At 40.3% G+C, this 21,327-nt stretch overlaps 3 protein-coding genes across 3 annotated transcripts; 1 reads left to right on the forward strand and 2 right to left on the reverse strand.

Annotated features, from left to right (window-relative positions):
• Positions 1 to 10,613: 10,613 nt before the first annotated feature.
• Positions 10,614 to 11,564, reverse strand: LOC134188141 (uncharacterized). The gene has a single exon (XM_062656341.1). It carries the CDS (start codon positions 11,448 to 11,450, stop codon positions 10,713 to 10,715), a length of 738 nt encoding a protein of 245 aa, XP_062512325.1. The 5' UTR covers positions 11,451 to 11,564; the 3' UTR covers positions 10,614 to 10,712.
• A 27-nt stretch (positions 11,565 to 11,591) lies between these two features.
• On the reverse strand, positions 11,592 to 12,674 carry LOC134187726 (zinc finger MYM-type protein 1-like). Its single transcript, XM_062655878.1, has one exon. The coding sequence runs from the start codon at positions 12,672 to 12,674 to the stop codon at positions 11,592 to 11,594; it is 1,083 nt and encodes a 360-aa protein (XP_062511862.1).
• Positions 12,675 to 17,893: 5,219 nt separating this feature from the next.
• On the forward strand, positions 17,894 to 18,975 carry LOC134187727 (uncharacterized). Its single transcript, XM_062655879.1, has 3 exons — positions 17,894 to 18,192; positions 18,294 to 18,478; positions 18,677 to 18,975. Exons 1-3 carry the CDS (start codon positions 17,894 to 17,896, stop codon positions 18,973 to 18,975), a joined length of 783 nt encoding a protein of 260 aa, XP_062511863.1.
• Positions 18,976 to 21,327: the final 2,352 nt, after the last annotated feature.

Consider the following 21,327-nt stretch of genomic DNA (forward strand, 5'->3'; position numbering starts at 1 on the left):
GATGAGCGGCAGGTCTGCAGCCAAGAATTTCGTTCATGGCTTCAAAAATTCTTGTAGAACGGCGTTGTCGTCCAGTTTCGTTATTGTTATCCTTGATTTTTCAATAATCCGCATTTAGTTTCTTTATTTTATTTCGGCATTGAACACCCGTACGAACCACTACTGGCCCGCACGCTCGTAAATCGACGTAAATAGCACGTAAATCGACGTGAAATACGAAGGTACGTAATTTTTTCGTAATTTACGATCTTGGGTCGTATTTTACGTCTGAAGTGTAGTTTTGCGCATGCTCTTTGCGACGTAAATAACGAAGATCGTAAATTCGAAAGATTTACGTGTCTTCGTATTTTACGTTTATTACGTCTTATTTAGATACGTTGATTTACGCAACATCGCTAGGATATAATGACAAGTGCACTGTGTGATTACACTCCATCATTTGACATTCGTCTAGAGAGCTCTTGAACATGCATCTTTATTCTTTAATTAAAAAAAATACCGCCGTTCAGTACATGCAAATATGTGTAAGCCGTATACAAAGTACTACACAAAGCTACAGACCAAACGTTTGACGGAGCCGTCAATCTGTGTGAACTGAAAGTTCCGCCCATGGGAGGGTCTACGCAGTGTACAATTGTGGTTGATAGGCGTTGAGCTGTCATTAGACGCTTTGTGCCAAAAATGGATGGTTCGCTAGAACTGGTGAAAGTCAACAAAGACCGGTTTCAATACACGGTAAGCAATTAAGAATCTAGCTATCTAATTATGAAGTGTATGACTGAGTAAAATTAATTTATGCTAAGTATAAATCTATAAGACTCTAGAATTACAATAACATAATTACTAAAAACAGCAATCAGCCTGTACAAGTGTGTGTAAGTTTGTTAATTATTATTAAAAAATCATTCAAAAATCAATCAAAAAAAAATCAATTCAACGCACGAGCAATCGTCACATCATAAGAGTATGGCCTCAGAAACCCATTACTCGTATCCAGTTTACTGGAAAGTCGATTCGTGCCGTTCGCTCTACTTGCAGTAGACAACGATCCCAAAACGGGGACCCCTTTGAAACAAGCATTGCAGTTACTGATCGAAGAGCGCACGCACGTTCCACACTTTCGTCATTTAGAATACAACAAGAATCTAGGGCTGTAACGCGACTATCGAATATGAAATAACGCACGTTATAATGTGTATAAATGTTAAATTGATATTAAACAACACAAATTTTAATGTGCGTTATAATTAAGTAGCGCGCGCTGCCTTTTGAGATTGTTTATATCAACGCGCACCTTTCGGCCGATAGCAGTGGCCGAAAAAGTGCGCGTTGATATAAATGCTCACCTGTCGGCTTCCGTAAACTTACAATTAGACATCTTTTTGATACAGATACTTTTTTGATTAAAATAATTCAAATTATCGATAGGAAGACGATTCTATCTGGAAGCAGAAGAAGACAACTGCCATCAAGGAAACTAAATGTATTAGCATTATCTACATGTGTATGTTCATGACATTATCATTGAGCTTTTCATTCAGCAGGAAAAAATTATATGGAATCAAGAAAACTGTGAACTAATTTATCTTGTGATTTATAATTTGTATTATATCATTTTGTAATTAACATAATTATTTCTATAATAAATGAAATTTGCATATCGGTGTAGCAATTTGCATTCTCGCGTTACTGCATGCATGTCATAATCTTGCCACCCCACGTGACAAAAAAATTATTTACGTCACAAACTTATTTAGCCTATATCTATCTAATGTGTGACCCAGCGGATTGTGTATCACGTCCAAGCTTCCGTACAGCGCATGGTGACTCTTAACGGTGAGTGATGCACCACGTTCACGCTATCCAAATCTCAAGACGACTTCAGCATGTGGAAGATCAGTGTATGTCTAGCTAAGTTATTGTCCTACTCGCATATACTGGCGAGCCTGCCAAGTCTCGTTACAGCGATCCTGAATCCACGTGTATTCACTCGTTTTTTTGTGCGGAGAAAAATGTCTTTTTCCCTCTAGAATGTCCCTGCAGGCTTCAAGTTTACTATCCCGAAAGTCATTATAATTGAAAACACGGAAAGCGGACTACAATTCCACGTCAATGTTTCTCTTGTTGCCATTGCGCGCCCAACTGGCCACTAGAGTCTGTGCACTGGCAAGAGCCGTGCAGATAGCGGATGTGCGACGAAACAACAAGTGAACAACATGCGAAGTCCGGATCGCTGTATCTACACTTGGCAGGCTCGTCAATCTACACGACTCCTTGGGCTGCTTTACATCGAAGCTTCTGCAAGTAGAACATCAAGATACATACTCTCGTATCTCCGCATCCATGCCGGGCCAGTATATACACTCTTTGGCTCGACTCATACAGCCGTTCATGCTTATATGAGCATAGTGAATTCTATATAACATTACTGCTCTCAAGCTATAAGGAAGAATGACTTTATCACCTTTAAAGATGATACCATTCTGATATAACAGCTCTTCTCTAATATCATAGTACTGCCAGATTGACTGTGAAACAATGTTCTTGTGCTCTGGCCATCCATTCTGAATAATATTTTTCAACTGCATCAGTGTTTCATCTGTATGTATTCTTACTGTAACATCTCAATACTAGTTCGGGTCATAGGTAGATACTCTGTTGCATCCTCATCATCCAGATGTAGCACTTCTCCATCAAGGCATGCATCACTGCTTTCATCAGCTACATAGGCTTTCGATAAGAAATCTGCTAAAAACATGTGCTTGCCTTTTCTGTAGACTACGGTCACATCATAACGCTGCGTGCATAGAATCATTCGTTGCATTCTTTTGAGAAAAGAATGTAGCGGTTTCTTGTGCAAAGATTCAAGAGGTTTATAATCTGTTTGTATTCTGACTTGCCGTCCAAATGTGTATGTGTCAAACCTCTCTAGACCAAATAATATTGATAGCAGTTTATTTTCTATTTGCACATATTGCTGCTCTGTAGAAGTTAAAGTTCGATTGGCATAAGCAACTAGTTGTCCTCCTTGCATTAGTGTCCTCCTTGCATTAGTGCTACTCCAATTCCTAGTCCTGAGGAATCACACTGAAGAGTTTCTTTTTTCTTGTCATTAAAGTACTTGAGAACTGAAACATGTATGATTGCTTTTTTGATACTGTCCATCGCTTTGTCATGTTCATAAGTCCAAATCCAATCAAATTTGTTTGGTCAGCTGTCCAAAGGTTCTTACATAGTTGCTAGTTGTGGCAGAAATTTTGCCAAATACGTGACCATACCAAGCATCGTCTAACTCCTGCAACATCAGTTGGTTTCGGCATCTGATGTATCGCTGTTATCTTCTTATGATCTGGTTTAATTCTTTCATCAGTCAGTAGATGCCCATGTATGTTACTGATCTTACTTTTAATCGATACTTATACTTGTTCAGACAAATCTGTTTTTTCTGACATTGTTTTGAAAAAATCTCAAGATTCCTGCTTCTGCATAGGTAATGCCACTTTCAATGGCCTCTGGTAACGGTTGTTAAAATATTTTTGGTGCAACTGAGATACCAAAGGGCAATCTTCACCAACAGTATCTCCCAAAAGGTGTACCGAATGTGGTGAGTTTCTGCGACTCTCTATCAAGAAGAACATGCCAGTACCCATTCCTGACATCTGAAACGCTGAAGACTTTTGCATTATCCAATAGTGTTAATAAATCTTAAAACATTGGGATTTTATAATGACTCCTTTTCAAAATTGCATTTAATGGCTTTGGATCCAAACATAATCGCAAACTGCCATTTGGTTTCTTGACAATTACCAAATTCGATACTAATTTTGTAGGCTCTTCAATTTTTCTAAGTACACTAAGCTTCTCAAGACGATCGAGTTCTGCTTTCAACTTTTTTTTAATAGCAACGGGGATGCGTCTCACTGGCATCTTGTCTGGTTTCTTTGTTCGGTCAACATCTAAATGTAGATCATTTCCTAGAAGACCAACTGTCTTCACAAATACTGTATGGTACTTCTACAGAATTTAGGGGTGTGCTTAACCTCTGTCAGTGGCTATCTTCTGAATCATCTCATGGTGAACAGTTAACAAACCCATCAGTTGCACAGTAGCTTAGCCTAAAATTGAATTTTGCGCATCTTATATCACAGCAAATTCCACATCATACGTTTTCACTATTCTAGGATTTGTCACTTTCACTTTGCATTTGCCATATGGTTTAACTCTGCTTCGATCATACAAAGTTATCATCTGTGCTATGGGCATAATCTTGGTCTCTCTGGAAACCTCAATCCTTTTAAGCACGTTGCACGTGGCTCCCGTGTCAATCTGCAATTTGACACCTTTACCATTGATGTGCATGTCGTCATAGACTTGGCGCTGATAATTCCACGCATAGTGGTTTCTGCAGTGCATCACCTGAACATCTTTTTGAAGTGGAGTCAGCGTAAGCGTCAGGCATTCATTATATTCTACACTTTCATTTCTGTTGGTAGCTACATTTTTTCGCTGTCGTGTGTTTGTCTGTCGTTTCAATCTGCACTTAGGAGCAAAATGATTCCATTTGTGGAAATTCTTTGCCATATGCAAGACACTTGCCTGCACTTCGTTCATGTGTCAAACCACAATATTGACAGTCTGCTTTGGGCGTGTTCTGACTCTGACCCGTGAGAGTCTTTTTTGTTTGTTTACGTTCCTAATCTGATGAATTCCTAGATTTTTCGATCTTTTTTCGCCGTTTAATCACGGATTGTACAAACTCTTATTCTGTAATCACTGTCATCTGATGTGTGGTGGCCTCATAGACTATACGCATGTCTAGGCATTGAGCTAGCGTCAAACATTTCTCTTGTAATAGTTGCTTTCGTAGCACATTCTGTTTTACTCATACACAATCTGATCTCTTAAATATTCATCTGCTTTTGTTCCAAACGAGAATGTGCGAGCAAGAGTTCTCGATGCAGTAATATACTGATTAATCGCTTCGTTGTCCACTTGCTGCCTACTCTGGAAATTTTAGCGCTCGTATATCGTATTCGTTTCTTTTATAAAATGCTCTTCCATTAGACAAAGAACATTCTGAATGTCCTACGCATCAGCTGGCGTCTCAAACCGGAGCGTATTGTCTACTTTCAGAGCATCTGGTCCAATACACGTAATGAATGTGGCAACTCTGTACTCACCTGATTGGCTCTTCAGTGTTGAAACCAACTCATATGAGTCCTACACTTGCTTCCACTGCCTCCACTGCAAAGACACGTTGCTTGTCACTTTGAGTCGATGCAGCAACGAAACATTGTTTAGTAGTACAGGCTTAATGGCTGCATCTTGCGCTTCCATTTACGCAGGTGTTACCTCAATCTTGTTTATTTCATGTTCATACATGACTCACTCCTGACACCATGTATCGTATATGTTACTTTCTTGGTAAACACTTACTCTAGTGTAAAGCATTGTCACTCACGTTGTGTTCACACACCACTCTACAATCAGTGATCAAATACTAATTATCATACAAGCAGTAGTTCGGGTTCTCGTCCAGACGAATAGAAAATCTGTTGTTGTTGTTGTGGAAAGTCCAAAAGCAACATCATAGAGACTGCTTTGTCAAAAATATACCTATGATGTTGTTTGAAATCCAATCGAGCATCACTTGTTGGCGTATTCGCCCTCATTCTAATCCTTATGTGAGTCACGCCCTTGGCAGCCGTTTTGCCGAGGAGTCGTTATTGATGCGTTGAGAGAATACAAACAAGCAAGACAAAGTAGTTCAATGCGTCAAATTGTTGTCTAAGTGATTGCTCAATTTCTCGTTTTTCCAGTGGCGTTACCTTACACAGGATTGTAGTTGTATATTGTAAGACCAGCATTAGTGTTCAGTTTCATAATGCTTCTTTCCGATTACAGCTGTAAACATGCAACGAAAACAACTCATGCACATGTGCTGTCTACCAAAGCCTACACTGTCCACAAACGACAACTTTTAGTACGCTCTTCACGCAAAGTCGCGTTTCTACAAGTCGTGGTTTGTATTCTGCTCATGTCAAAGGCAGTATCTATGTCTGTCAACAACAGTAACCACACCTATAAAGCTTTTTGTTCGAACCGATGCTTACCAGCCAGCCAGTTGCATGCTCATCCACTTCATGATCACGTCTACTTAACGAAGTCTGGATGATCGTAATCTGGATGATCGTAACATAGCAAATGCACGCATCGCGAATTTTCATCGCCAATTAGCTGCTCCACGCGCGACTATCAACTGCAGCGGATTCAACGCAATGAGATACATATCGATCACGTCTGTGGCACCCCTATTAAAAGAAAGTGTTTCCTAACTTCCCGTTCGCGTTCCCTACTAACAAACAAATGATAAAAGCGTAGCCACTGTAAACAAAGATACCCGTGCAGCAGGATTCAAACACACTGTTCTAGCGAGACATGTCTTCATCGTTCTTGTATTACGGCCGCAATTGGAAATGTATGCATTTATGAAACTGCACACAATGCTGGTCCTAGGACCAAGCGCAATATATTGAAAAGAGGCGGTACCATCGTAGACCCGTGGAAGACGGTTTTGAATCATCATTACACGGGTCTGGGAGGCCGAGGCTACTCCGCTATAGCGTGGACTATTCTGTTCACGGCAAACATATTATTCACAGGCGACCATCTTGTTCACAACGACTGTAATTCTGCATGTTCACATTAGCCATACAGTGTTCATGGCGACTATCCTGTTCACATGAACAAAGTAGTCCCATGTAAACAAGCTACTCTAAGCTATACACAGGAAATGTGACACAAAAGCCACTTGTGTTTTTGTGTGTGTTCTTATGAAGATTTGCGTGGGAAACGAGGCAAACACATGTTTGTATATGAAACAAATACCCACAAGTGGTTTTCTAATCTACAGAAACTTGTCAAAAACCTACAAAAATCAACAAAAAACCGACGTAAAAACATCAGCAACCTACCTTAATCTACCATAACCCACCTTGAAGGTTTTGTAAAGTTATGAAAACCCATACATATACCTGCGAAATCAACTATAGAAAACGCTTTTAATTGAGGCCCCGACATTTAGATTTCTAATTTAGTGTTGAGTTTGCTACATATAGAATTTTCTTATTACATTCAATTGTTTATAATTATTAGTTTATTTAGTCTATAATTTCCAGTTACCTCATCTAATCGCCACTTCTAGCAATTACTTGAAATTAATTATTGACTCTAGATCAGACAAAATGTACTCTAGAATTGTAGTGTCTTTGATTCCTTTTTACGTTCAGTAGCAGTACTTGTCAGATATCTTTTTTTCACTGATGATTCTTTTACACAGATGATTAATCGCTAACATAGTTTCTTTCTTTTGAACCGTCGTAAAACGGGCGACCTCTGCATGGTCGAGCATTTATCTGTAGTTGAGTATTTTATCGTTTTCTAGTAGAAAGAAGTCGTTCCAAATGTAGTAAAACAGACAAGAAGAGACAAAAGGTTCTTATTAGTTTGTTTTTTTTGAATGTGGGTCAAAGGCCTCAATCCTTGGCAAGCTCCATCCATGTCCGTATCTTGAAGAACCTAGCGACATTTCTGTTTTCAACTGGCTTATCTTGGTACAATATCAAAAAGAAAATGTGGAACAGCCTAACTCATTCTAAATCCTAACCGCAACATTCACGTCACGTAGACATCTCTACAAAACACGTTTAATCTTCTTGCAAACTCCGCGACAGCGAACTGCTAATACAGACTGTCGGTTAAGTCCAAGTGCCCGCCCGCGTATTTGTAATTTGAACAAGGCGTTATGGTGATTGGCTACAGAAGGCTCCCGTTCAAGTACTCATTTTTCAAGAGTACGGCCGATTAGTATATTTTGATTTACCTTGATCTTGCTGCAAACGGTCACATCTTGGGAGGCCCAAGCCGATAGCTGTTTAGCCTCTCTAGACATGCTAATTGCCACTATACGATTTACTAAGTATGAAAGTAAACACTATCAGTCTGGTTGTTAGAAGTGACCTTGTATCACGAATGTGCCAAGTGTGATAGATGACATGACAACAAAACATTGCAACATTTCTGTCTTTCTCTAACAACTGCATGGGGTTTTGCGTGTGTTACGATGGTTCCAGTTTGTTTTCGTAATCTGTGGTCGTGGTCTGCTGTCAAGTTGATTTTGTAACAAAACGCTAGCGAAGTTCATTTACTACTTCATCACTTGATTAGCAGGTTTATTGACGTTTAGCTACTGTTCAGGCTGGGTTTCTGATTTCTCAATAATAGTTATGTGAGTTATTTCATTAGAATCATAGAACCTAGCCAGTAGCCAGGATGAAAAGCGGGGCGCTTGAGTGTTAGACATAGCTTGCTTCTGGTCCACTCTTTCCAAGCATATAATTGTTGTACAGTTAACATTTTAGACCCCACACAAGCCCATTTTGTTGCTCACCGCAAAGCCAGAAAACCCCCACTCAGATGACCAAGCCCACGTTTTTTAGATATTCTGAGAAGAACAATGCTAACTCTTTCACATTTTCCTGGTTTACGTTAGACTTGACTGCAGCTGCTGCTAATGGCGCTTCTTGTTTTTTCTGTATGTCACCATCATCTACTGGCTTTGATGACGACATGCTGCTTGTGCTGTTTGTCACTATTGCCACCGTTTTAGCTGCAGTAAGATCTCTTGCTGATGGAGAGAAATGACTCACATGAATATCACCTATTGCTACATTACCCGTCTCCAATAATATTACAATTTTATCATCTAGTTAAAAAACACAACAGACACACACACACACGTGCGCGCGCGCGCGCTTTAGCTGGTCAATCATTCACAAAGTAAAAATACAAACAGATGGCCAAATACACAGACAGACAAACTAACGAACTCACATACATATGGAATTTGAGTGAGCCATTAATCAAGTACAATCATTCACAGAGAGTCGACTGCAGGCCCAAACTAAGAATAAACAAACAAAAGCTGTTAATTCATCTTTCTAACTTTTTTCAACTGTTGACTTGCTACTGCTTTCAGCAATCGATGTCTGCTATTTGATATGCAAAAACTCCTATTAAAGGCATCATGTTAGGCATCATGTTGTGCAGTTGGAAACAATGGCTGCATTGATTGAGGCATTGCTGTCTTAGCTGTTGCAGATGATTCTCGAGGGTCGACAATAGCGGCAAGAAATGATTACTAGGTTTAACGTATGGAAACGATTGATATGCTAAAGGTGCTAAAACTGATATATAACTCGTAATCTATTGTAGAGATGAATTTCACAATACACTAGACTTTATTTATATATCTACATATTTACATGCGTACGGCAGCACTTGTCATATTGATTAACCGCAAAACAAAAAGATGGATCGACAAAACGCCTATTACAGATGAATGCAATTTTGTCTCAATAACATATTAACTAAAAATTGAAGAGATGGACCTTTTTCGATAAAACCAACTCAATTGAAATTTCTTTGTGAGAAGAGTAAAACGATTCGATTTTGTCCCTATATGTGACTTAACATCAAAGGAGACTGATAAGTGACAAATAGAATAAAAAGAAAATGGCTAAAAAAAGAGAAGTGTTTTTTTTTATATTTCCCTATTTAATTCGACAGTCAATTATTGCTACCTAATCATTATCACGTTACTATACAGCGATCGTTCCGTGATTATCATAGTCAACGAGTGAGCGAAGAATTTAAGACAACTATAGTATTTTGCGTTTAATTATTCGAACTAGTCATCTAATTATCCTATTTAGGCAACCAATTATCCGAATAAGGCGTTCAGTTATCCGAATCGGGCGTTCAATTATCCGACTCATGCATTAAATTGTCCGATGTTCTGTCCTAGTTAGAAGTACCAAATACAGAAATAACTATTTTATTCGTTCATTTGTTTTATGACGTTTTTCACTCACGCTTAAGCTGAAGAATAATGATTGATTAAAGGAATATGGCAAGGTGTAGTAGTTCGAATTACACCGCGATTGACGGAGCAAAGCGTTGTTGTAGGCTTTCTAGATATGTAGATTTAGTTCGTTCAAAACAGCTTAGTTAGACTTCCGCGGAAAAGTGGGACACCAAGATTAGTGCAAAGGAAATTATTGTTACAACACAAAATGGAAATTCATGTTAATGTTAAGATTAATAACAAATTATTGCTTCTAGACAGCTGATGAGTGATAATATTTTATCAGCTGCCCAAACACAGACTATGTAAGTCATTCATGTTTCCTTGATATTACACAATAGCTGTAAGCAACAGATAATTGAACGTGTGAATGGGATAATTGTACTGTAAGCCCAATTAAAATAATGATTGCCTGAATTGAATAATTTAACGCTGAGTTCAAATTATTAATCAATGCAAATTCAAATAATTGAACACCGTGTATTCGGATAATTGAAAGTAAAATACTTAAAAAGTACGCCAATAAACCATATTTGGTGGGGGTGGGCCCCGGGGTACCTTCTAGACCATGCGGAACCTCGATTGTAACACTCACTTTTTGACGATCTCGTTGTACACAGAGTCTACTATTCCTGGTCTGCTTCTGGGCCGTGAACAGTGGCGTAGCCATGCCCTTAGGGACTGACCGGGCATTGCCCATATCCATCAATTTCACAAACCAATCGAACAAAACCTAATCATGTACTCATAATTAGCTCAGTTAGAATACAAGCTGTTCTATAGAGCACTAAAATTTTGTGCTTTTGCTAACTAGACTTAATCTTCGGCATCTTCCAAATTCTAAACTTGCAAATTTCGTAACTACCCTCTCTAAATCTAACGTTTCAACTACATCTTTCTCTATGGTCAAAATCGCTAGACTGTTCATTCGGCTTTGCAGCATCGATTGTCTCGTGTAAGTCTTCAGCCTCTTCAAACTTGAGAAAGTTCTCTCACATGAGGCAGATGTCACCCCAACAGTCAACGCTATCTGCAAAGCAGATATAAGATGCGGAAAAGCTGCTTTGACCGGCGTAAGAACTCTAATGACGTCGGCGATAGACTTCATTTCACACATAGATGCATTAAGAAATTTTCTTGCCTGATGAGTTTCATAACCAATTTCCTCACGGTTTATGTCGTAATGTACCACTAAGGCATTAATGGCGTCTGCTTGAAGGAAGTTTCGGGACTGTGGACTACAAGCCTGAATTGACTTCATAAGGGATCGTCCATCGTTGCTGAATCTTGATTCCAGTTCCTGCAGCATTTGGTCTATCACCGGTAAGAAAAGCTTTCGTCGTAAATGAATTTTCGTTCTTGCCACGTCATCCAGGGGATCTTGATCGTTGGTGAAATAATCAGTTAATCGCTGCCCAGTAGTCTCTGTTAAAATGCAATCAGTAATTTCCTTTTGTTTCCGAGTGCGACGACCGGTAACAAGTCCAGGATCACCACGACTGCGTGATCCATCAGAAACATCCATATTAACGCTGCAGGTTTGTGCCAAGTGAAGAATTTGCTGCCATGTATCGTCCCACCCGGATTCCCTGGTCTCCACCAATTGCTCTATCACAGTCTCTAACAAATCAACGGCTCCAGACAGATCTAAATCTTCAGCTTGCAACTAATCGGACAGATTTTTTGTAATAGTCAGCAGCTTTTCGAAAATAACCAAGTTTGAAGTAAACTCTAACGATTTCACTCGTGACAATAGACCTGCAGCTAAAATGGCTCTTTCGCTGTTGCTAGCATTTGTCAAAGAGGATAAGGCATCGACTACTGCTGTAAAGGATTTAAGCATTGCTCGTATAGAGTCTATTCGACAGGTCCATCGTGTGTCTGAAAGTCTCTTCAGCGTGACGCTCTCACAACGTTGCGGATAGTGACGTTTTTGAGCTTCTAAGAAAATTGGGTGAACAGCAGAAGATGAAACAAAGACGTACAGCCTCTGAAGGACGTCAAAGAACACACTCGCCGAGGAAACGGACTTTACAGAATCAACGACATCAAGGTTCAGCCTATGTGCGTAGCAATGCGTGTAGACGGCTTTCGGAGCAATGTCTCTGATTCTCTTCTGAACGCCGGTGTGCTTTCCGCTCATGACACTAGCACCATCGTAGGTTTGAGCAATGCAGTTCTGCAATTTAAGTTTGTTCCTTGTCAACACTTGACAGATCTCCTCTGCTATCCCGTCTGCTGCAAGGTTGCCAAGAGGTGTGAAAGATATAAACCGCTCATGAACAGTCCCGTCTAGAACATAGCGCAGAACAACTGCAAGCTGTTCATTCTTTGCTACATCTTTACTTTCGTCGCAAATAAGACAAAAATAGCCACTCCTTTGTACTTCACTGCATATTTTCTCTCGTACCATATCAGCCATCAACTGGATCAAAGCGTTTTGAATCTCTGGAGACTTATAACTTACGTTACCGGGGAGCGTTTCAATTCGTTTGAACAATTCGTGATCATGCCTTGCAAGAAGCTCAAATACAGCCAAAAAATTGCCTGGATTCGATGACTCCTCCGATTCATCGTGCCCACGAAGTGCAAGATTCTGTTTAGCACACAAGAGGATAACCTCCGCCAGACATTTTAAATAGTGTCTGTTAGAAAGAACAACGCGTTCATCTTCTTCTGCAAAGAAGTCTTCAACTCGTCGACGCTTTCTGTTACAGTCATCCAGTCGCCGCTCATGCCATTCTGCCATAGCATTCCTGTGATGTGCCGAACTGGCATGGATCAGAAATGCTCTTTTATTACCAGTACCATGCTTCCAGTCGCCGAAACCTATACTGGTAAACGCTGTGTCGGCACGGCCGCTTGCACTGCCAAGGCAGTAATGACGACAGGCAAAGCAGTAGGCTCGGTCAAATTTTATCGAGTATTCCAACCATGGATATGTTGTGTACCAGGTGGCAACAAACGATCTTCTACATGAGTGTTTTCCCTTTCCAAAATTTTTAGAAGGAAACTGACAGACCGGTTGGGAAGGGCCGCTCTGAAACCTCGTGGAAATGTCCAACTCTGTAGAGAACACAACATAAATCAATCATGAATGCCTGGAAAGAATATGTACATATGTACTTGATATGATCTCCAAAGATGTTGAACACACAGTACTCCTAGCATTACCAGGCTCGGTATTTGCCATGTCTTCTCCAGAACCAAAATCATCCGGGGCTTCGTAGGCAGACTCAGCGCTTTCAGGTATGGCTTGCTGAATTTTGTTAGGCATATCGTCTGAATCGCCCGTTTTGTCACCGTTTTCAATTCTAATTAACCACAAACATTTTCTACAAGTACACCAAATCATTACACTGGTATCTACGAGAAATGATACCTTTTGGGTCCCAAAAGTCATTCAGAGTCACAGTATGTCGCTTTCGCCTTCTACGCTTAGCGTTAGACTCTGACGCATCCATCTTCTCCTGCATTGAGCGAATTCAACGAATCAGACGCTGAGAATTGATATTAGTCGGCATCCGGGACAGTTCCGTGAACGGGACTCCTCTATCACGGTGTTCCCGACTGTTTATAGAAATGCGTTGAACTTGAATTTATGTCACCTAAAATACGCGGGCAAAGCAAAAAGTTGCCCGGGCATATGCCCGGTAAAATAGATGCCTGGCTACGCCACTGCCGTGAATCATCTTGCCGTTGACTAGGTTTTGTAAGTAATTTCACTACTTACCATTCGTTCTTCTTGTGAGATACTCTGCCTGCGTAGAGACAAAAGTACGCCTTTTCAAGTTTATAGTGGTTTGTGTACTAAACAACTGCCTACTGCCGATTAACAGAATGCTCTTATCTACACACTTCGGACGACACCTGGTTCCTGTCACTCGTTTACGGTACTTATGTGTAAGCTTAATATTGAAATTGCAGAGCTATTCACTTGCTTATTTGACTCTGGACCCGTCGAGTCAATTGTTTTCAGTAATTTTGTCGATACTCTCGGTCATATTTTCGACCAAACTTTAGCATCTGATACTTATTTCCACTGGTAATAATCTTCTCGATCTTGCGGGCAAGATTTATCTAGATTTGTCTTTGGTGATGCTATCATTATTACTTTCAAATTTCAAATGACTTTCCATTTCCGGTTCTTCTTGTTTACTGCCCTTAAACAACAACATCCTCAAGATTCACTTCTCAAGAGCAAAAGGGCTTTATACGCAGAAAGTCTTCAGGTGTGAGCTTATGCTAGGGTTGACTGGAATCGATGTCGACGAACCTGTACAACAGTTTTGTGCATCAACCCAAAAAGTGGTACAGGTTGGCCACATCTCGATTACCAACATCAAAAAGACATACAAAAAAAACTAGTGCATCAACAACAAATGCAACAACAACAACTCTTGTAAACAACTACACCAACAACAACAAATACAATGCTTACAATAACAAAAACAACAACAACAACAACAACAACAACCAAATTTCCGGGATAACTCACACATCCCGATTTTAGCAGAGCGGTTAGAACGTTGCATTGTCTTATCCGGCTTAGATAGAAAAAACACCAAAACCCGATATCGGTGTCAAAGTACCACCTTTCTGCGTGTCATCCGCTGACAGACATTGCTTTTTGACCTATCACTAATGACTGTATATTATATATATTTGTATACATATTTGAATGCATATTTGTGTACATATTTGTATAAATATTTGTATATATATTTGTATATATATTTGTATATGTGTATTGTATTTATTGTATATATTTCACACAACTCACGCACACAACACACACATAAGACACACCCACAACACACGACACAAAATACACACTTACCACAAACACATTACGCACATTACACACAAACCATACAAATACACAAATCACACATACTCACAAATGCACAAATATACACACCACGCAACAACACAAACAACACACACAACAAACACAACACACACAACACACACAACGCACACAACACATAACACACACAGCACACACGACACTCATAACACACACAACACCTAACATATAAAACAACAAAACACAGACAAAACACAATAAGCACTCAAACAACAACACTCAAAACGAAATAAAACACACACGACAGCCACAACACACACAATACACACCACAATCAAATCGCACAGCACACAAAACACACACACGCCTCACACATCACACTTCATAAACACACAAACCACACACATTCACATATGCAGACACACAAACAACACACACACAACACATGCTACCTACCCAATCCACACAACTAACACAAGACATACAACACACAATATACACAATTAACACAACACACACAACTTAAACAACACACAACACACAAAACAGCAGACAACACATACAACACACACAACACACAAGACTCACAAAAAACACACACAAAAGCAGACAACACTGACAAGAGAACACTCACACTCACACTCAACTCAGCACACACAAATATACACAAGTTTCACAACACGCACTTCAGACATACAATACACAAACAACACACACAACACACAACAATCACAATAACACACATACACATATACAAAACCACATTAACTTACGCCACAAACACACCATAACACCAGACATACTCATAAACGACACACACACACTACATACACACCACAAACATACACACGCCAAACACACTACCACACATACAAACACACATACAAACACACATACACACACACACACACACACACACACACTAGTTAAATATTTAACCGTGTAAAGACTTCGGATGTTAAAATGTTTTGATTCCAGTTGGCGCGTCAGCCAAGTAATAGAAGTAAGAATACTGAAAAGGTGGAACCATAGAAAGTTTGCCTTATGCCTCAGTTTGATAGTTGATTAGTCCTCATTGCTCGAGAAAATCGTGCACTCTAATCCAGCGAAAATGCGATGACAAGCTGTGGCTAAGATATACTTTGAGTGATTCAGTAAGTCTGCTACTGCTACCTCGAGTGCTTCGATGGAGATATTCACTGCATGCTGGTTGATCTTCCAGTTTTGTTGAAACGGTGCCAATTCTCTCCATAGTTTGCGCGATCTTCCACACTGAGTAGCGAAGAAAGTTAGCACAGTATAATATAGATCATATTGTAAGTATGCGACTAGTGAATAGTTGACTTTAGGTGGGATTCAACTCGTGAAGTTGTTATTTGGTTGTCAAGTACACAGTCACTAGCTACAATACAAAGAATGGGGCGACGGAACTTCATGATACATTTTCTTCGTCGTTTGGACACTTGCACGAATCATTCTTAGACTCATTTCTTAGAACGGTAAGCATCGATTCTGTGTAGATTACAGATAAATAAATACAGTCACAAGTCGGGATTCTTACTATTTGCCAAGAGTCGATGACTAAACTTGATGCTCTTGGAAGTGCAAAAAACTTCAACCATCTTGACTTAGCAAGCGGTTATTGGAAAGTTCTTGTTGACGAAAATAATCGACACAAGACTGCCTTCATATGCCATCGACGTCTTTTTGAGTTTAATGTAATGCCTATTGGGCTTACCAATGCACCTGAAACTTTCCAACGGTTGATGGACTTAGTTCTTTCTGGCATACAAGGCGTGGCTTGTCTTGTTTCCCTCGATGATGTGCTTGTCTTCTCAAAGTCTTCTGATAGTCATCTTGTGCGGCTTACCAATGTACTTCAATGCTTGCAGAAAGCTGGACTAAAGCTTCGCCGTGAAAAGTTCGGTGGAATATTTAGGCCACGTGGTGTGAAAGGATGGGTTTATACCGGCAGAGCGGAACCTAATAACTATAAGGAACTTTCCAGTTCCTCAAGATGTGACAGCTGTTCGACGCTTCCTAAGTTGGGCAGGGTATTACGGCAAGTTTATTTCAGGATTCTCAGTGATGGCTGTTCCATTGTTTCGATTGCTTGAACGCAATAGTCGTTTTGAGTGGACAGTCGCATGCAATGCAGCCTTTGAATGTATGAGATCATGTTTGGTGAGTGATCCTATTGTGGCGTTTTCGGATTTGAGTCGTGAAGCAAAACCTTTTCAATTGGCTACCGATGCGTCTGATTTTGGTATCGGAGCAGTGCTTTCTCAATGCCAAAACGGAGTAGAGCGTGTTATTGGATATGCAAGTCGTACTTTGAGGAAGCCTAAACGAAACTACTCTACTATTCAAAAAGAGGCACTAGCAATTATGTGGGCTGTGTCATATTTCAGACCATATCTCTATGTTAACCAGTTTGTGTTAACAGCTGATCACAAACCGTTGTCTTAGTTGAAGTCTTTCAAAGAGCCTAAGTGGAGCATTGCTAGATGGATAATGCAGTTACAGGAATACAACTGGCAAATTCAACACCGACCAGGTCGTGAGAATGTTAATGCAGATGCTTTGTCTCGAGATCATCCAGTTCAGAGTACAGAGGAGAAGGGAAAGTTTGAGTGTCCTGAAAGCATGTTCCCATCTTGTTTTCAAGTTGACCTCAGAAGACAAAGTAAGACAGATTCTAGTATTGGAATATCCAGAACTGCCCAAGAGTTACGACAATTGCAAGAAGACGATCCATTGCTCTCACTAGTGATGAATGATTTTCCTAGGAGAAGACAGGTGCCAACACAATGGGCAAAGAATCGATGGTGGTTGGCATTAAAGAAGATTTAGCCTCAACTACAAATAAAAAGAGTACTCTAACGAGTAGGAGCAAGGCAGGAATGTCATCAAAGTCAAAAACGGTGGTGTTACCAAATGCTTTGGTTGCTGAAGTCTTAGACAACAGCCATTTCAAAAGCGAACATTTCGGGCTTCAAAAGACTTTGGAGAAAATTACTACAAGGTTTTGGTGGCCATGGTACACTCTACAAGCAACTGAGTGAGTAAAGAGTTGCCATGCTTGTCAGGCAAAGAATAGAGCACAAGCAAGAGCGTCTGCGCCAATTCAATCCAACCTTATTGGCCAACCATTTGAAATGTGGGGAATGGACTTTGTTGGCCCACTTCCCTTGTCGTCAGGAAGAAATCGGTATCTCCTTGTAGTCAGCGATTATTTCACAAAATGGGCAGAGGCGATTCCTCTCCCTGACCAGATGGCGTCGACAACTGCACGAGCGTTAGTCAATACGGAAATATTGAGATTTGGAATGCCGATGACTATCTATAGCGATCAAAAAATATATTTTGAAAGTACGAAGAACAACGACCCTTACCATCCACAAGGAGATGGGTTGGTGGAAAGGCTCAATCGAACATTGATTAATGCTTTGTCGAAGTATGTAGGGCCTGATCAGGGATTTCTCTAGTAGTATTCGCCTATAACACTTCAAAGCACATGTTGACTGGTATCTCTCCTTTTGAGTTGTGCTTTGGTAGGCAAGTTCGATTACCGGTGGAAGCCAGTATTTCCTCTTTGCCAGAGATAGAATTAGCAACTAATTACGCAAAGAAGTTAGCTGAAACAATGGCACAGACTAAACAAATTTTTGACCAGGAGATCACAGCGTCTCAAGCTCGACAACAGACAGGCTACAATCGTCACCACGCAACAAAAAGTCATGGTTTCAAATAAAAGCAGTGGAGTGGGTCTTACTGCATCATCAGGCAGTAAAAAGAGAACTGTCTCCCAAATTAAGTGCAAAATTTCGAGGTCCATATGAAATCGTGAAGGTGATTGACCATGCACCGAATGTTATCATACAGCTAGGGGGGACAGGTCAAAAACCAGTGCATGTGAACGGTTTAAAACTCTATTATAGACAAAAAATTTTATCAAGGAGAGGTAGCCAAGAATAGACATTCTGAAGATCAAGATCTGACGTTAGAAGAACCTGTGCAGCCGTTCAACGACAGGAATGTGAAAATTCGTAACAAGATCACAAGATCCACACCTAAGAAAAACAGAAGAGTATCAATGGAAGAAGAACAAGTGTATGCTGAAGAAGTTTACCAAATTCCTGTACAACCCCCAGTACAGCCACTTCAACAGCTTGCAGAAGGACGCCCAAGGAGACAAGTAATGTTACCCAGACGATTGGCGGACTTTGATTTGACTTGACAGTCCTTGGTGATTGATTTTGTTTGTGTTCATGTTCTTGAAGTTCTGTAGTCAAGGAAGTAAGGGGGAAAAGTGTAATAGTTGGGGGTGTTAGAAACGTATAAATGTTGGGAGGAGCTAGAGTATTGTAGACACGTTGCGCGATTATGTAAACGGTAGTCCGAGACAATAGACTCTTGGTGTGTGTGTTACGGCCATCCCGTCAAGTAGCAGGACCCATTCGAGAGACGTGCTGTGGGCAACCTGTTACACATGTACAGCTAAATCTAAAAACAAAGCACAAGTGTAGTTGACATTGTAATACATAAGAAATACACATCAGCTAGGCAAATCTAAGTAAAATATGTGTTCTAATCTCCATTGTCGATGTAATGTGTCAACACGAAAGTACGACTCACATCGTCCGAATGTTGTTCAAACACATCGGAATACTCGATCATCAAGAAGCCTACTAAGTTGAAACCGTTGTGTAGACGGGAGGCGGTCGTTAATCGAAACAGACGAGCTATAGCAGACTAGTCACAGCAAGGAGATGTTGTATCCAACGACAGATCCGTGTCGGTAAAATCAAAAAGTGTAACGGTTGTCGCATCCAAGATAGCGAATGTTGTAATTGAGACCGTGAAAACACAAAGACCACCTACGGAATTGCTTAGATCAGTAACTGAAGCGGTACTATCCTGATCTGTGAATACACCTAAAATCGATAAAGAAATAGATACAGCGGAGTCATGCTCTGTAAAGGTAACCGAGCCATTTGCATAGCCAATGACAGCGCAATTGGCGTTGATTATAGGCAGACGAAGTGGTTGTGGTGGTGGGCGTGAATTGGCTTCTTTTGCTAGATGTTTTCGGCATTCAGCGGTGACAGTATTTGTGACAATAGAGACAATTATCACGAAACTGGAAGAAGACGAAGAACCTGCAGATTTACGAAAATAGGAAGACTGAGATTGAAAAAGTTTCAAAAATTCACCTGCTATGCCAGTATTTGTGACTGCTGCAAAATCAACTGTTAAAACACCTCACGATCAGTTGATTGAGCGCCGTCCGCTTTGTTATAGAACGATGAAGTAGTAGGCTGATTGAATGTCAGGAACTTATTTTTGTGCACGGGCGAGATCGCGGTTGCAGATGTGATTGACGAACAACGAAACAATGGTCATCATCAACAGGAATGCGGTTTCGTTGAAAATGCATTCGGTTTTGTCGGCGCTATACACTGCATTTAACTTTGTCGGATGATCACGCTCTAATTCCATTTGAAACTCTGGGCGAAGACCTTTCTGAAACCAAGTGACAATAGTTAAATCGAACAGAACACAATCTTGACAGCTTTGTAACTGTAATTACGTGCGTCGAGATTGCGAACAATAGGCAGACAGAGCTTCATGAGATTCCTGCTGAATATACATCAATTTGTGCGTATATTACCGAACATGGTTCTTAGGACTTAGCTAACTGATCATGCAAAATTTGTTCAAAACATTCCCAGATAACTTATTGGTCAACAGAAGAAAGTAACACTCTCTACTCAGTATGTGTAGGACCGGACTAGGCGACTGCAGCATGACAGAGTGTTAGGGCCTCAGACCATCTTTCTAGTTCAACGACTGACCGATCATGAAGTAACCCAATGTTGATATCTTCGCCATCATTTCCCCAGTACTTTTCCAATTGAACGGAATGATGAGGACGAAACGAATTACGAAGCGAGTCATCGCGAGAACCAAGAAGGTGAGAAGATTTAGAGGCAAGTGGACTGTAAGTAGCATCATCAACATCTAGACGAACGGAACGTGATTTTCGGTCTTTACGAGGCGTCGCGGAGGATCGAACTAGAGTCAGAAAGAATTCGAACAGCCTATTCAACCCTTCATGGAAGTCGGTGAGCTCATGAGCTTACATCACTTGATGTACCATGGTCTGATTTTTGGTTTGCTATACAGAGTAGTACTCTTGGTTGATGCTTCAATTCAACTCCACACTGTATCAAGCACATTTATCAACACAAAATCTGTGTAAAACTTGATTTTTTCATTTGGCTCTGTGTTGAGTGATTCCTTGCAACTCAACTTTGCTGATGCAACTTGCCAAGGCCTTACACGAGAACTCTAATCTTGTTTTCAAGTTTCACTATTTCATTTGCTTGTTTTTCAATTATCTGACGTAAACCATCAGCTTCAGCATCAGTGTCATTTTCGACAAACAACATCTTCACTTCTTTAGGATCACTAGATAGACGATATATACACGTCTTCATCAACTGCAACTACAAATGAGGTAGAACAATCTCTGCTTTCTGATTTAGACATTTCAGCTATGAAGTAGCAATGCGTGTGTGTTGTGTTA

Source organism: Corticium candelabrum, chromosome 12 (genome assembly GCF_963422355.1).
Source record: "Corticium candelabrum chromosome 12, ooCorCand1.1, whole genome shotgun sequence".
Taxonomy (NCBI): Eukaryota; Metazoa; Porifera; class Homoscleromorpha; order Homosclerophorida; family Plakinidae; genus Corticium; species Corticium candelabrum.